Raw genomic sequence first — 17628 nt, 5'->3', positions numbered from 1 at the left:
TTTAGCTCAAAGACCCGGCTTTCAAGTAATTTCTGCTCACAGAGTCCCCTGGAGCTGAACCATCTGGCCGCTATCACTGGGCAGTTCACTCGCTCTGCGCTCTGCTAGTGAAAGGAAATATGCTTGACATTTTCCATCAGCTCACCGATGCCCCATCCCAACATTTTCTCCCACACCTGGAATACTCTCAGTCCTCCCTGTGAGAGTATTCCCTCTCATCCCGTCCCTTCAGTGGGATGTGATGTACCTGCTTTACACTAGGGAGGCTCTGTCCAGCTCTGAGCACCTCACAAAAAGAGAAACATTGAGGGGCTAAAACACTTCCAGAGGAGGGCACAGAGCTGGGGAAGGGGCTGGAGAAGTCCTGTGAAGAGAGGCTGAAGGAGCTGGGGGAGCTCAGCCTGGAGAAAAGGAGGTTCAGGGGGCACCTCTGGCTCTGCACAGCTCCCTGACAGGAGGACAACAAGGGACAGGATGAAACAGCCTCAAGTTGTGCCAGGGGAGGTTCAGGTTGGATATGAGGAAGAATTTTTTAATGGAAAAGGTGGCCAGGCCTTGGCTGGGGATGCCCAGGGAGGTTTGGAGTGCCCATCCCTGGAGGTGTCCAAGGAAGGGCTGGACGTGGCACTCAGGGCTCTGGGCTGGGGACAAGGTGGGGATTGGGCACAGGCTGGACTGGATGGTCTTGGAGAGCTTTTCCAGCCTTAATCATGCTGTGATTCCATGATTCTGACCTCAGTAGCAAGTGGGGTGGCCATAATTAATTTTTTCAAGCTCTTTTGAGTATTAAAAACCACACCCACACAACATCAGACTCCAGAGGTACCACAGAGCAGCAAAGCCAGACAGTGACACACCCAGTGTCCCATTATTGGGGACATTCTCCATGGTTATTCCATGAAAAAAAGCTCACGGGACCACTGCTTATAAAAGCACACAGGTTTATTGCATATCAATCTCATGTATAAATTCATTGTAGCATTGGAAAGATTACATTTGGTATACATTCCTATTCTACAGCATTAACCTCAAAATCAGCTTTTTCTATTCATTATTTTAAAGGAATTTCTCTACACAAGTACATTTGTCTTTTATCACAAGCATCAAAATGAAATTTGTAAAATTGCCTTTTTTTTTTTTAATTATTTTCTACACTTCATATCTTTTATTTCATTATGCTCCCAACAAAGCGATTCCATATTAATTAATAACTGCCAACACTTTTTCTTTCTTCCTTGGCAGTTCAAGGCTTCGAGCCTTGGACGCAAAATCTAATCACATATACAATAAGTGCATCTACGGAATTTTTTCTTTTTAATAAAAATTTCACAAACGGACACAATAATGACTGCTAAACACAAGTCATGCACAGTTTACTTATAAACATAACAGAAGCAATATACAATCAAGAATGATATGGAACAAGCACCATCCTCTTTCTCAATGTTTTTTAAACATTATATGAAAACCAGACATTTACAATTGATTTAAAAAAACACTATACAGGTCTAAAGGAAAAAAAAAATCCAACCTAAATCATATCTGTATTGTAACAATGGGAAAAGGAATGACATAGGATGCACAGATTTATGATTCTTGCAAGCACAATATATATATGTTTTAAATTACATCTTCTGCAGGCTGGAAATGACATCAGGGCAAAACATCTCTTGCTTTGAAGAGAGCAATGAGAATGTAAAATACACTGAGAATTACTTTCAGAATTACTTTGTTCACATGTGAATTGCACATTTGGAAAATCAAAGCTGCCTTTTTTTTCTTTTTCGTTCTTTTTTTTTTTTTTAATTTTTTTAAATTTTTTTTTTGTTTGTTTTAAATTTCTTCTTCCAAAGTGGTAATAAGAATTAACGACAGAAGAAAGAGAAAAAAAAGAACCTCGGAATCATTCAAGAACGTTTTAGTCACAGTTTCACTCAACACTACGGAGAAGTTTCATGGCTTTGTGAGAACACTACTGACCACCGGCGAGGAGCAGAGGGTTTTGCCCTTTGTGCTGCCAGCACTGACCCGAGCGACGCCGCTCCTGCCCTTGGGGACAGCGCTGTCCCCAACTAAGGTCCCCCCGAAAAGGGGCAGGGTCCCCAGCGCTGCCCCCCGCCCCCCGCCACACACACACACACACAGTACAGCACGTAAAACCGAGTGGGAATCAGCAGATTGAGCTGCAGATTGGGGGGCACGGGGGGCTCACGATCCAGTGCTTCGATGCTTGGCGCCAAACGCGTCCACCTCATTGTGCAAGCGCTTCCCAAAGGCTCCATCAGGAGCTGCTGCCAAGAGCAGCCTCTGAGCGCCTAAGTGCTGGTTGGGGAGGGGGCAAAAGCTTCCTCTGCACTGTCCCAGGGAGGACAGGAGCCCAGCAGGGTGTTTGTCCCAAAATCAGCTGAGCACACCCGCTGGGGTTTGTTCAGCCCCGTCTGGGTTTGGCTCCCGCGCATCGACGGCCCCGTGGTGCCCGGTGAGGCACGGCCCGCTGGCCTGGGACACCTTGGGAAGGTGCCCAGAGCAGCCCGGGCACCAAAGGGCACATCCCAGGCAGGAACCAGCGGCCCAGCAGGAGAACCGAGTGCCTCAACGTGTCCTGCAGGACCTGGCACCGCAGCACATCCCCTGGGAGAACCTCAGCTCATCCCACCGGAGAGCTCCCACCAATCACACCAGGACCATCCTCCAGCTCTGAGCTGGTGGGAAGCAGGGAATGCACAGACACGGGACCCACATCCTCCTCCCTGACCAGCTCAGGCAGGAAGGTCCAGCCCTGGCCAAAGCAAGGGCCCTCCACGGAGCACCAACACTTCAGCCCTGAACAGCTCCCAGCCCCGCCTGACCAATCCAATAATCCCCAGGGCTTCTCCTTCACTTCTCTGTGCTGTTGCAGCTGTGAAAATACTTTAAATAAATAGATCCTACACAAAGCTCTGGGTTTAAACCACACCTGGAGCGGTGCCCTGGCTACGGGACACACCACAGCCACTTCCCATCCCTGCCACCCTCACCTGCCCTGGATCCCAGCGTGTCTGTGGGGTTGGACACCACAGCTCCACGTCTCACCAAAGCTCCCAGAGCTCCCCCAGCCCTGGGAAGGCAGCAGTGCTCTGCTAGCAGAGCGTCCTGGACACAAACCTCTCGGAAGCAGCCTAAAAAGGTGAGAGTCTCTGCTAAAGCAGCAAAATGGGACCTCCACACCTGCTGTGAGCTGCAGCACATTCCAAGTGCAATCTGACGAAAGGTAGAGGTTAACAGAAGTTCAGTGAGGCTTCCTGTTTCTTTATCTTAATGGGAAAAATTGAAACTTGTAATCAGTGCTTAATTAGAGGAGTTGGGGATCCTACAACACAAGCTAGAGAAAATGGGGAGAAACTGAATTAGGAAATATGAAAACAAAAAAAAAATGGTGATTTTAAACCCTATATTTTTAATGTCCACAATCCCTGGCTGGATAATACCTCCCTATCCTTGGCCAGGGACCCTCAGGAGATCCATGGAGAGCCAGGATGAGCCTGGGGAGGGGGACAGCGACAGTGTAAGCTCAGTCAGAGCAAAGACCTGACCAAGTGCTTCTGGAGAAATGACATAACTGGCAGCAGGGCTGAGAGAGGGACGGGGGAACCATAAATACCCCAAATAAATGCCCACAACAACACTTGCATTCCTTAATATTGGCCCACATTTTGGTGTCCAGCTCAGTGCCACTCCCTTGGCTGCTCTGTCACCTCCCCGTGCTGTGGGGGGAGATGCTGACCTGCCCTGAGGTTTCTTCAAGGGTGAACAAACCACGGTCAGAGCACACAAACATTCCCTGCTGCCCACAGATCCTGTTCCAGCACAGCAGAGAGATGCTCAGACACGTGGTTTGCTCTGAGCAGCTGCCAGGAGTCAGGGAGCTGCAGCTGGAATGGGACAGGATGGATCCATCCCCATGTTTAAGGCTGTTCCCATGTTCTCCTGGAGCAGAGGCGCAGCATCTCCACTGGCCTCCTCTTCCTCCTCCTCCTGTGCTGCTCCCCATCACTGGAACCCTCCTCTAATGCCCCAGGAGCTCCAAGGCAAAGGGGAGCCGAGGGATGATTGTCTGGAGGTCAGCAGCACCGCTGGCAGCACTGACTGGGCTCATTTGGCACATGGACAAAATCTTCCTGCTCCCTGCTCATCCAACACCCAACCTCATCAGCACGATTTTGGTCCTTCACTAGGTACTTATATTAACATGATTTCTTCACAAGAATGAGAGCTAATGTGAAAAAAAACACTGTTAAGGAAGAAATAAAATAGGAAAGGAATTAGCCCAAAATGACAAGTTATATACAGATTAAAATAAATTCCATCAGGAAAAGAAACAATTCTTTTATTATTTTCAGTTGGCCCCTTGGGAATAATTTAAAGGCCAAGTGCCTGGGCAGGGCTGTGCTGCAGCCTGTGGAGTGGGGCTGGGATGGGATGGGATGGGATGGGATGGGATGGGATGGGATGGGATGGGATGGGATGGGATGGGATGGGATGGGATGGGATGGGATGGGATGGGATGGGATGGGATGGGATGGGATGGGATGGGATGGGATGGGATGGGGCTGTCCCTCTCCTCCACAGAGCCGGGATTCCTCCGGCAGGGTCGGCTCTCGGGCTCTGCCTACCCAGGAGCTTTGTGCAAATACGTGAAGCAGCTCGGTCACACCGCCTGGTGCTTTCAGAGCCTTGGGCACTTTCACAGGATGTCGTGGAAAACCAAAAGGGAAGGGTAAATTTCCTTGGGAAACACACTGGTGCTGCTGATTTGCCTTTTGTTCCCTCTGTACCAAAGCCACCCTGGATGCTTTCCTGTGGGGGCACTCTGAGGCTCCCCAAATTCAGCCTCACATGCGCTCTTGGGTGCAAAGCTGACTTGCAAAGGTGTCACACACAACTCTGACTCTGCTTTGCTCAGGGGGCTTGTTCTGTTGTTTTGGCCTGCTGGGATGAGGCCTCCCACACTAGACTGGCTAGGAACCCTCCATCTGCCCTTCTCCATGGCTTTCCTGACCATTCCAAAAAGGAATGTCATCTCCAAATTCCCTGCTCCACCAGCAGATGGGAATTGCAGAGGAGAACAGCACAAAGCCCACAGGATTTGTGGAGGCTGCTGTATATCAGTAGACAAGGTGAGGTTTGGAAGTGATTGGAAACCACTCATAAAATCTCAATGAGAAATCTTAGAGTCAGAGAGACAGCTGGATTCTTATCTCCGTGCTCTGCACCCCTCAGGCAGCTGGAGCATGGAAATGTTCACCTTTCTACTTAAATAACAGCAGCAGCAGGCAGTGCAGAGGGAAAACCAGGCCAAAACAACGGTGTGAATCAGGGATTTGTGCCAGGGACAGCATCACCAGCATGGGGTGATGTCACCTGGAACCCCGACACACGAGCAGACATGTCCCAGCTGCCCCAGTGAGGCAAGGCTCACCCAGCACACGGCTCCTTCCAGCTGGGGAAGGTTTTACCCCACCACCTCTCTGCTTGGGCAAATCCAAGCATTTCCAGGAGCTCCACCAGCCTGGCTCTGTCCCAGGAACCAGGAGGGGCAGGGAGCTCTGCCAGCCTCGCTCAGGGCACAGCCGACCACCCGTGTCCGTGTGCCACGTCTGTCACCCCCACCTCAGCATGTTCCAGGCTGGAGATGTCTCAGCTGGGAGCTGCAGGTGGCTCACGATGACTGCAGACAAGGTGGCCTCACCTTGGAGGAGCTCTGCACTGTGCCAGGGTTTGCTGGGAACAAAGGTCAGGATGGCGTTTCGGTGGGAGTGCAGAATTCTTTTGCAGGGATGAATTAAGTGGGTTGAATTTGCCTTTCCCTGGCATAACTCCAGTGGCTGTGTCACATTTGCACCAGGGACAGGCCACACCTGGCTGCCTTCCCTCGGTGCTTCACCGTTTTGGCTGGATGGGAAGGAAATGCTGCCCTGTGGTTCCAAGCTGTCGTTCCTGCTCGGGCTGCGCTGGCTCAGTGACACCGGTTTGGAAGGTTGGAGGGGCCAGTCTTTGATTGCACTGCTGCAATTCGTGTCTTGCTCATGCTATTCCTACAGGCTGTGAAATCCTGGGGCTGCTTCAGGGTTATCCAGTTTGGGAGAGGTTCATTCTGATAAATTAGAAAGGAGAACTCTAGAGAGATAAAAAATGCAGGACGTGTAGGTCGGATGTGACAGGTTTCCTTCTCAGCCCAAAGTCCAGACGACTCCCTGAGGCCCTCTCATCCATCTTCTGCTCGCTGGGATTTTGCTGGGATGGCTGCAGCACCACCACCCCTGCCTGGGCTCCGGCCAGTGCCTTGTGGACCTCTCAGAGGTGGTTGATGGGGTTAAAGGTCCCCGACTCTGAAGCTGCTCCTGCCATGTCCAGCCAAGCCCCCAGAGAGTTCTGGGAGGACGTGTGGAGGGGAGCGTTCTCAGACAGGGACAGCATCATTGCATAAGCCTGGGGGAGAGAGGGAGGCAAGGGCACGAGTGAGACCACGGGATGGAGGAGCCCTGTGTGTAAAACACAGCACCACCCAGCCCTGCCCACCTGGGCCAGCAGCGTCCTCTGTGCTGGGCTAAACTCCCATCCACGCTCTGGGATGGCACCCACCTCTGAACAAACCAGATTTGTCATGGTTTATAGGGACAGTCAGGAGACACCATCATTCCCACTGGTTTGCACAGGACCAAACCCATCCTGCACTGCCTGTGCTCAGTCACAGACCTCTACATGATTCCAGGCTCTGCTCCCAGGGGAAAGCAGCTCTTACTGGGGCTTGTTGTTAAAAAAATCACATCCCCAGGCATCAGTGAGGCTGGGCTGGGGCAGCAGTGCCCTGGGAATGGGGCAGCAATGCCCAGTGGGAAGTGGAGAGCAGCTGCTCATCCTGACTCAATGCCTGGCACGGCCTCACTGGTGATGCCAGTGTGGATATTTGGGGATGTGGAACTCTCACTGGCATGACCAGGGTGGGTTCATTGCTGCAGTGCAACCCTTAAAGGTGTCTGCTGAGAGAAATACGGCCAGACCTGTTTGTCCTCTAACAAACTGCTGGTTCCTTGTAACCTGGGCTGCTCTCCCCAACCAGGACACAAAATTTGACCCACACATCTCTCTGTGCCCTTTCTCAGCCCACACAAGTGATCTGAGGGCTTAGGCAGAGAGAACCTCACACAGCAGAGGGGAAAACCAATGTCATTGTCACCTGAAAAAGAGGAGGACAATGTCCCCACCCTCCCCACCCCCCTGGCCCAGGGAAGAGGTAGAGTTTTGTGGTTTTGTGGACACACACACTTCTAAATTTGCTTAAAACTAAGCCAAAGGAGTGCTGTGCTGCTCACACAAAGGTTTTATATTACCTGCCAAAAGATGGGTCAAATTGTTTAACTTGCTTATTGTGATTCAAGTGAAAAACAGGGTCAAAACCCAAAAATACCTTCCCCCATCCAAGCACAGGCTGTACCAGGGTGGTGCACTGGAAAAGAGCAAGCTGTCCCCGAAGAGTTAGTGCATTTGGGATGTTAGTAACAGGACACAGGGAAGAGTCAGGCAGGTGGCTTGTGTTTAAATGGGTGTCACCCCAAAAAACTGCTGTGCTCTCTCTTCCAGCAGCCCCTCGCCAGCCTCACTACTGGCACCCACTATGAAGGAGGAAAAACATTTCCCAAGTTTTAGATGATGCTAATTGAAAAATCATGTTCTGCGTGGTGGCTGCATTAAGCTACTGCTCTGCTGGATATTTGAAATAGATTTTGGGATAAATTCTGTTGCTTCAGGGTCAGAAAGAGCCCCTGAGGTGAGAGCTGTACTCATCCCCCAGCCTGCTGAGGTAACTTCACTGAACAGTTCTTCTGTGAGAATCCTCGTGGAGGGATCAAGAAATCAACTCCATAAACCCAGAGTGGATATTTTGGCTACTGAAAAATAGCCAAAAGCACACACAGACCTGCCCCAAACCTCCAGATTTCTCTCAGAACTCCAGTAATTCTGAGATGCCATTCTGATGGTTTTTGGTGGGTCTAAACTGGTCTGGCTCACAGGTTTGGGATTTTTATTTTCCATTTTCTAGTTCACTTTTAGAATCAAGGAGATAAACAAGGGTACCCTCTAGACATGCTGGGTTGCAATTCCTGGATATATTATTGTCTTTCACACCTGTTTTGATCAAACCCAAGGGCACTTTGTTGCTGTTTCTGCAGACCAAACCTCAGTGGTTACCGACAGAAGAGCCACCCCAAAGTATAAATAAATAAGGAGTTATAAAAACATTTATACAGACAGATAAAAACACACAAACGCCTCTCTCCTTCTGTATAGCCCCATTCTCACTGCACAGGCTGAGAGAAATCCATCTACAGGTGATGCCCACCTCCCTTCCTCCTCTATTTTAATTTAGTTGCAACAAGATACATTCATGTGTGTGCTAGAATTCCTGATGGAAAGGCAGAATAACCTTCTGGAAGGGGAAAATAACCCATTGGAAAGGGAAAATAACCCTTGGCTGGAGGAGGCCAGCTGCTGCCTAATCCTGCTGTACACACTGCTGGCAAGCCAGGAAAACATTCTGGATATACCCACCTGGTTTTTAGCCTGCCTGTACAGAGTCTGTTTTATTGCCTCAGAGTCTAAGGTGGAATTAAACACATCTTTAACTTCAAATGCTTCCTCGGCTGCTTTGCGGAGATCCAGCCCCTTCCCAAAATTCGGCATCTGCTCCAAATCTAACAGGCCGGCTTCGTCCTCCTCAATACACCTGTACCAATGACCAGGGGAAGGGGTGACCTGTGTTAGCTCGTCTGGCCCACAGCCTGCATGCACCACCCACGGGGGCTCGCCAGCCACATGCGTGAAGGGACGGACAGACGGACACACAGACACGGCATGGGATGGCAGGAGTGAGGAAGAAGTGGAAAGCAACGAGCAGCAGGTTCTGTCTGAGGTTCTGCCTCACCAAAGCCAGCGGTGTTTTTAAGCTGGGCAAGGCATCATTTGGTGTTTTATGACTTGTGATGTGAATACCCCCAGAAATTGGGGCAAGCTGCAGCAAAAAGAGAGCTGAGCCTGGGCTGTGTGCAGCAATCTTTCATTTTGAAGGTGTTCACACGTGGCTTGATCTTGGGGGAAAAATCCTTCGCTTTTTATAGAATAATGGAATCTGCTTTGGGTTGGGAGGGACCTTAAAGATTGTCTCATTTCACCCTCTGCCATGAGCTGTCCTATGGTGCTCCAAGCCCTGTCCAACCTGTCCTTGGACACTTGCAGGGATGAGGCAGCCACAGCTTCTCTGGGCACCCTGTTCCAGGGCCTCACCATCCTCACAGAGAAGGATTTTCCTTGAAGATCAAACTTATATGTCTTCTCTTTCAGTTTAAATCCATTCCCCCTTGTCCTGTCACTCCAGGCCCCTGGAAAGAGTCTCCCTCCATATTTCCAGTAGCTTCCTTCAGGCACTGGAAGGTCACCTTGGAGCCCTCTCTCCTGCAGGCTGAGCAATCCCAGTTCCCTCAGCCTTTCCTCCCAGCAGAGCTGCTCCATCCCTCTGACCATGCTGGGGCCTCCTCTGGACTCTCTGCAGGAGCTCCAGGTCCTCCCTGTGCTGGGACCCCAGGGCTGGAGGCAGCTCTGCAGGTGGGGTCTCACCTGGGCAGGGCAGAGGGGCAGAATCCCCTTTTTGCCAGAATATTTTCCTTTTTCCTCCAAAATACTCCTTTTGCCAGGAATATTTTGCTCCAGCTCAAAGGGCCATAGCAGCACCAGCGCTGCACAGACGCCTCTCTCTTCCCTTGCCCTGCCCAGAGTTTTGGAGAGGAAAACGACAAATGCTGAGCTGTGGTACCCTGAAAACTCCATTTTTTTGTGTGTCTGTTCCCCTGCTCCAGACTCCTCAAGCCTTGGATATCACTCCAGCCTCTCCTTGCAGTCCACTTGTCTGGTGTCCCCCGCCCCAGGGTGAAATGGAATCTGGAGTGAGCGTTTGGGTCCAACCGGAGGCATGGCACGGCTTGGAGAACAAACCCACGGCACTCACCATGCACCACGGGCACGGGCAGGGCGCTGAGCCCCCGGGAACACCCCCCTCACCTTCGGCTGTGCTCAAAGCTCATGGTGAGAGACGTGGGCTCCTCATCCTCCTCGTCCTCGAACGCTCCCCGGGGCTCCGCCGTGGGCGACGCTGTCTCGTCCTGCGACTTCCCGGTCAGGCTGTCATCGTCTTCCTCTTCCAGTTCTTCATCCTCGTCGTCCACATCTTCTGTCTTCTCGTTTGCCAGTCCGTGGCACTGGGAATTGCCATCAATATCCTGGATTTCTGGCCTGAAATGTTCGGTTGGAGGGCAAGCAGGAGGAGAAGAAGAAAGAAAAGGGAAAAAAATGATGGCAAAGTTTAAGTCATGTATTCCCACTGGAATGAAAGACTTTGGTAATGTTATACACAGAAATAAACACATTTATATGCACGTACATATTATCTAAAATGTAACAAAGAAGAAAACCAATGTGCTTCAGGCATTTAAAAATCACCCTTCACTGTTCCTAAGGGCCAATAAGCACGTTGAGAATGCACCGACCCCAAAGCTTTTTGAACTACAAAAATTGATTTAAATGCTGCTTTTTTTCATCTCTTAAAATTAACATTTGTGAGACAAGCAGCCTTCCTCCTTCTCTGGGGTCTGTCCTCCAACAATTTGCCTTCAAGCAAACAGCAAGAGGAAGCTTCCACCAGCCAGCCTGAATTCCCTCTTGTATTACTCTGCTGTTCTGCCAGCAGATAATTTTATTTCCTTGCCTACCTTTTATCTGCTAAAGCCGACGCTTGATTCATCTCACTATTGGCAATAAAATTTCTGATTTCTGAGAAATAGGAATCCTCTTTTTCGTCTAAAAGTGCATGGTTGTCTGATTCCGAGGTGGGGGAGGAGGCGCTGGTCCCGAGGTGGTTGGTGATGACTCCGGAGTGCTGGCTCACTGTGGGGCAGGAGCAGGGAGGGACAGCAGGAGAGACAACAGGAGATTCCATCAGGTGTTGGCAAGGCCAAGGTTGTGAGGAAATATAAAGTAAGAATGTTCTCAACAGCCCTCTTGCTTTCTATTGATGATTTAATACTCAGGAGGAAAGTCATGGAGCAAAGATCCCAAAGGAAACTTGTGTTTTCCAGACCAAAATACAGGTGATATTTAACACTTATGGACAATACACACAATTTAACAACCATTGCAGAGCTGTTTGCCTACAACTTTTCCACAATACATGCTGGGAAATCACTTAACTTGGCTTCATCACAGCAATTCCTCCCTTTCATTTTTTTATGTTAAAACAAAACCGATTTTTCTTGAACTTCCCAAAAAAAACCCTACGAACAACCCTAAAAACTCATGCTTAGGGGGAGAGTGCTTTGCAGCGAGGTCAAGGCCATGGAGTGTGCTCTCTGCAGTGGTCCCAGAGTGTTTCCCCACCTGGAACGTTCTCGTGCTCGTGTTTCTTGAGGTGCCTGTCGAGGTTGGTCTGCTGCCCGAAGCACCTGTTGCACAGGTGGCACTTGAATGGCTTCTCCTTGTTGTGGATGTTCCTGACGTGCCGCTGCAGGTTGGAGGAAATGCTGAATGACCTGTCACAGTATTTACACCTGCAAAACAACAGCAGATGCCAAAGGGTGCAGTGTGAGGAAAAAAAAACCAACAAAAACAAAAAAAGAAAAAGAAAACCCCAAACGACAACAACAACAAAAAAAAAAAAAAAAAAAAAAAAAAAGAGAAAAATCTGACTATCAAAACCCCAGGAAATGTCGGTCTATAAATCTTTACTCAGCTGAAGGAAGCACAAAGCATTAATCATCTCAGACAAATCTGATATTATTGTTACTCAAGGAGCACAAAGAAAGGATTAGGATTAATTAGGAAGTGAGTCGTCCAAACAAATAAGATTTTGAAACAAAATAATTACTTTTCCATGCATGGATGTAGGAATGAGAGGTGGATTTATTCCTTCCACTTTTATTTTTGAGAGGAATCAGGTGAAATTGGCTGAGGAGGGAGGACAAGGAAGACAGAAGAAGAAAGAAGGGAGGTGAAATGTATACAATAGTTATTAACTGGCAAATCCCTGCGTGACAGTTAGCTGGACACACAGAAAATTCTGGCTTTATTTGTGAAATTCCTTGTGGTGCTGGACATGCAGGGATCACAGCATGGCTTTAAAGGCAATTATAACTTTTCTTATAGCAAAACAGCTCCCAAGAAATCCACCATCCTTTCCAAACAGAGTAAGATTTACTCCTAGGAGTGAATATCTGGTTTGTGGTGAAAAGCTGGAATGCAAGGAGCCAAACCAGAGCTGCTGAGTGAAGAGATGCTCCCTCTCTGCAGGACCCACGGCAGAGGGTCTGGGGGCTTGTTCAAAGCCATCACCCCCCTTTTTGGGTCTAGAGACCTCCAAATAAATGGGAATTGCTGGGGGTGGTGGTGTGAAGGCTCCCAGCTCCCAGCGCAGAGCGGGAGCTGCTGATGGACTGAAGGTGGCAGCTCCGAGCTGCGGTGGAGAGTTTGGGTCTAAAACTCCTGAAAGCCTCAATCCTGCCCGAATCCGCTGAATCCCTCGTTCCATCTCCCTTTAAACACGTCACTTGTACCTCAGCAAGGCTCTGCTTCCAAAACCCACCAGTAGCAGGATCTGTCTCTGCTGCAGAGCTCTGCGAATCCTGGACGCTTCCAAAATTCCAACTCTTCCCGAGCTTTGGTAATCCCAGAATAAATCCACGGCAGCAGGGATGCTCTGAGCTCCTCTAACCCACAGCAACATCTGCCCCACGGAGCTGAGCTACTCTTCCATGGGAATCCTGGAATTCCAGTATTGTTTTGGGACTACAAACTCCCTCCAGTGCCACCCTTGCTGTGGGCAGGGACACCTTCCACTGTCCCAAGGTGCTCCAAGCCCTGTCCAGCCTGGCCTTGGGCACTCCCAGGGATGGGGCAGCCTGTGCCAGAGCCTCCCCAGCACTCCAGGACACCGAGATGGAGATTTTGGGAGTATCAGCAGCTCCTGATGTGCACAGACTCACCCCATGCCTGCCTCGCTCAAGGATGGAGCTGGATGTCCCTGGACATGGGATTCTTCCCTACAGACACAACAGGTTCAACAGCGAGTGGAAAAGATCCCTGCTGTGAAACACACACACCCCGTTTCCAGATGTGCTCCAGCTGTGATTTTTATTCGGTCTCCAAAAATAAATCGATATTATTTTTGGAAAAAGCGGGGATACATTTATGAAACACTCTCTCTCGCTGAATGCTTATGGATTCCATGTCCACCTCCAAATTTCCTACTGCTAAATCTCCAACAAGAATAAAGATATTTCAAATAATGGGCCTTTATTGGGATTAACCAAAAATTTTAAACCACAGCATTTCCAGACTCCTAAAGTACTTAGTTTTCCTTTTTTTTTTTTTTTTTTTTTCTTCCCCAAAAACACCCCAAATAGCTCTAGAAAACAAGAAGTTATTTGAACATCAGCAAGAACAATCACACGGAGATTTATCAAGAACAATCTGTACGGAGAATTAAACACGGATTTCCAGCACCAAGGAATTTGCTCTCAGATTCCTGTTCAACACTCCAACAAACTGCAATATCCAAACCTGCCAATATCCCAATATTCCTGCTATTCCATGGGATTTTTGTGAGTGGTTTTGTCCAGCTTAGACCAGGAGCTCCCTTCTCATCCTTGATGATGTCAGGGGTTTTCTCTCCCTCACCAGCTCCTATAAAACCCTTTTTTCGTGTGTCCCAGTGCCTGGCACAGGGGATACCTGGCACAGTGGGCATCAGGATAATCCATGTTCCCTTCCTGGCTGTCCCTGCCATCCCCCCCAGGAACAGCTCCAGACATTTAAAGGCAACTCAAGGCAGGAACGACCTGGCCTCCTCCAAATCCATTTATTTAGAAGTTCAGGAAGCCTTTGAAACGTTCCCTGTGACAGGTCCTCACCCTGACCATGAGCTATGAGAATGGGGAGGGATAAAGAGCTTGTTAAAAAAAAAAATAGGAACCAGAGGGGCACTGGGAAGGAGCAGGGAATGCCTGGGAGCAAAGGGATGAGGGAGATGTCCGCCGTTATTTGTGGTCCCAGAGGGGTCGGTGCTGGTTTTAATCTAAATAAATGGCCCAGACAGGGGAACCAGCTGAAATTCAGGGTGAACAGCGAGGGAAGGGAAGAATAAAACTCAAAGGCTGCGGTGTTTGCTTTGCAAACAGCCCGACAAAGCTTCTCCCTTATCAGCCTAAAGGGATGAAAACATCCGAAGTGGGAGGGAGGGACAGCAAGGAAGGAGCCAGGGCTGGAGCTGAGGAGCTCTGACAGGAACCCCTGGGAGCTGGAGGAGCTCGGGTACCTGGGACAACACGGGACAGAGCAGGGAGCAAACCCTGGGAATGGGGGAGGATTTCCCCAGTCCCTCTCACGAAGTTTTGCACTGATCAGCGTGAGCTGGAGAGGCAGAATTGCAGGAAAAACCAAAAAAACACATGGACAGCAACTCCCCCTCGGAGTGACTCCTCAGCTTCAAGTGTGTTTTTAGCAGGGGTGAGCTCAGGCTGTGTTTTGAAAACCAGAAAATGAGAAATGTCTTCAATATTTATTGAGCTATGTGCAATTTAAATGACATGGTAGATGTCAGCTGCTGGCTGTGAGTTCCAGTTTAATGCAGATAATAGGACACAAGGGCACCAAGGGACTTTTTATTCTGAATTCTGAAATACACAGTCCAGAATTTCAGGTTTGGTGCAGAGAAAAAAAAAAGAAAGAGTGAAAAGAAACATGCTGAATTTCACTGTAGGGCACAGGGGCTCGGAGTGTTTTCAAATAATTTGATTTTTAGGAAGTACATTATCAGGTATTTCTCACTCTTCAGAAAAGATGTTGCATTTTCTCTTTGTAAAAAGAATCTACCTCACTATTGCTCATGTGCTATTAATTCCCACTTTATACATAATTAGACACTTAAGAAATTTGAGTGCTTCATAGTCCTCCCCCCAACAAACTCCAAAAAACTTAATCAGTGACCATCAGAAATCAAACCCAAACCACCTTATTTTCTAGCCTGTTGTCTTTAAGAACATAACAATTAATATTCGAATTAACACTGAAATTATTGCATATAAAAATATTTTTATATAGGGTAAAAAAAAATAATTAAACAATCAAAAACAAAGTTGCAAAGGAGACAACAGTGAAACACTGAGAAGTCAGCAACCTCCTTTTACCTGCCTGAAGTCAGCACTTAAAAACCAAGCTTTCAAAACAAGTCTGGCTGCCAAAGCTGCAAATCTCAGCTCTCTGAGAGGAAAAGCAAATCAATGATAATTAAAGCTCGTCTGTAAACGCAGCCCCGGCTCTCCGGAGTGCTGTTAGAATTCAACATTGTCCAGGAGTCAGACCTCTAAAAAACCCACACAGGCTATTTGCTGGGAGAAGACCAGATCAAATAAATCTTTATTTTCCTAACCTTTGTTAAGTTGCAAGTCTCCTTTTTTGGAAGAAAACTGAACTAAGGACCTCGGAATAATCAGGAGTGAGTGTTGCAGTGGACAGGGAACACACAGGGCCCGTTCAGGCATATCAAATAACACAACCCCAAACATCACAGCAGGGATATAATCCAAAATATATGTCTGCTTTGGGGGGTGGTTTTGGTGTATTTTTAATTTTCTTAATGTCTACACTAAAAATGCTGGATGGAAAATAAACGTGATTCTCAGCCTAGCAGGATTACAATGTGGGCGAGTCAATTCTTAGGTTAAACTGAGCATAAAAATGTGATGTATTTGACCACATGGCCTTTTGCTGCTCATAAATTTGTGTTTCTCTTTATTTAATAACTGCTCCATTTGCTTTGTTGTGAACTTATGGCTGTGTATGAAAGGCTGCAATATCAGCTACCCAAAACGAAATGGAATTGTTACCATTGTTTGACAACCTGCAAAACACTCCCTCACTTCATGGCAAGCACAAGGCTTGATTTGCAGCGAGCTCTCGATTCATCATTCCTTCAGGTTTGCTCATTTCTGGACTTCATTCTAACAAAAAAGGCAATTTTTCCCCCCAAGTTTTTTAAAACTGCTTGTAACTCGCTGGGAGAAAATGCTGGGGGGAAAGATTTCCATGAGAAATAGTTATTTATATGCCTAGGCACACATAATACATATATTTTCTTGTGAGTTTTATTCAGATTTAAAGCCCTGACTTGGGCAGGAGCCACAGAAGCCACTGGGCTGGGACACAGTCCTTGTGCAGACTGAAGCATCAAAATCACATCACCTTGTCCCCAGCTAACAAAAAATAGCTCAGCCTTTTACCTTAAACAGTCACAAACGTGTGAGACTCTATGTGAATCCCCCCTCCCAGCTCTCCTTTTAAACTCTGTGATTTAAGCTCAGAAACTACCAAAATTCAGTTTTAAGGCAGGTAAATCTACATGTTTTTTCTTGCCTTTGTTTTTTTTGATCCCCTACTCCAATCACCTCTGATGTGCATTAAGAAAAGAAAAAAAAAAACCAAAAAAACCCCAACAGTGAAGGTCCTGGCAAGCCCTTCAAACCAGCCCGAATTTCAGAGCCATTCAGCACCTTCAGCTGTCCTTGAGATGAATGGTTAACGTGAGTGTGAAACAACACTGCAAATCAGAGCCCTCATTTGCCAGCATACATCTAAATATAAGTTAAGTGTCTATCTTCGAGCTGCCAAGCCTGATTATTTTTGGCTGGTACACATAATATACAACCCTATGAATCACTCTGTGTAATGCTCCAGGCCTGTGGTATTCTGCTGGCACAGCTTTATAAAGGGGGGGTGGAAATACCAGAGTGGTGAGTGAGGAGTGTTTGGGAAAGGGTTTTTTATGGGGGACAACATCACCTGTAAGGCTGTTCCCCTGTGTGCGTCCGCAGATGCCTCGTCAGGTTGGCTGAGCGTGGGAAGATCTTGCCACAGTACCTGGATAGGGACAGCCAAAGGAAACCATCAGGAGAAGCACAGGAAACTATCAGGAGAGCCCAGGGATGCTGTGGGAAATGGATTGGGAATGGATAGGGAATTCTCCAAGCCTGACAGAAGGTTCGCACATCTGTGTGCAAACCTTGAGGTAAGAAATGCTGATTTGGAAATGCCATGGAATAGGACAGAAATTGCTGAGAGAAAAATGGAACCTGAAACAAGCTTTAAAGGATGGCCTTGCAAATAAGACTGGGTACTTTGGAGAAACAGAACCATGAAAGATGCCACAGCACCACATAAACCCCTCATTCTGACACTGCTCCCCAAATCCCTTCATGTGCTCGCATCTGAGGAGGTGATGGGGAGGACAAATCTCCCACCCCGGGGTCACAGGGCTACAGAGGAGCAGGAGCAGCTGAGGGAGCTGGGAGGGCTGAGCCTGGAGAAAAGGAAGCTCAGGAAGAACCTTCTCACTCCTACAACTCCCTAAGAGAAAGGTGCAGCCGGGTGGGGTCGGGCTCTGCTCCCACGGAATCAGGGACAGGACAATAGGAAACAGCCTCAAGTTGCACCAGAGGAGGTTTAGATTGGATACTTGGGATTTTTTTTCACAGAAAGGCTTGTCAGACGTTG

General features: G+C 48.3%; 1 protein-coding gene across 6 annotated transcripts in view; it reads right to left on the bottom strand.

The window, feature by feature from the left end:
- Positions 1-4345: 4345 nt before the first annotated feature.
- The window catches only part of PRDM16 (PR/SET domain 16), a 284989-nt gene continuing 271706 nt past the window's right edge, over positions 4346-17628 (bottom strand). For 3 of the 6 annotated variants that reach the window (XM_072917258.1, XM_072917256.1, XM_072917257.1), the window contains 5 exons: positions 16918-16995; positions 11464-11633; positions 10800-10974; positions 10093-10323; positions 6478-8764 (listed from right to left, as the gene is read on the bottom strand). In XM_072917258.1, coding sequence (XP_072773359.1) covers positions 8404-8764; positions 10093-10323; positions 10800-10974; positions 11464-11633; positions 16918-16995 — 1015 coding nt within the window. In that variant the 3' untranslated portion in view covers positions 6478-8403. The other 3 variants (XM_030289174.4, XM_030289175.4, XM_030289176.4) reach the window with 2 other exon arrangements.

The sequence above is a fragment of the Taeniopygia guttata genome, chromosome 21 (assembly GCF_048771995.1).
Source record: "Taeniopygia guttata chromosome 21, bTaeGut7.mat, whole genome shotgun sequence".
Lineage (NCBI taxonomy): Eukaryota > Metazoa > Chordata > Aves > Passeriformes > Estrildidae > Taeniopygia > Taeniopygia guttata.
Note: the sequence above shows the minus strand (reverse complement) of the source record. Positions and strands in the feature narration are given on the sequence as shown.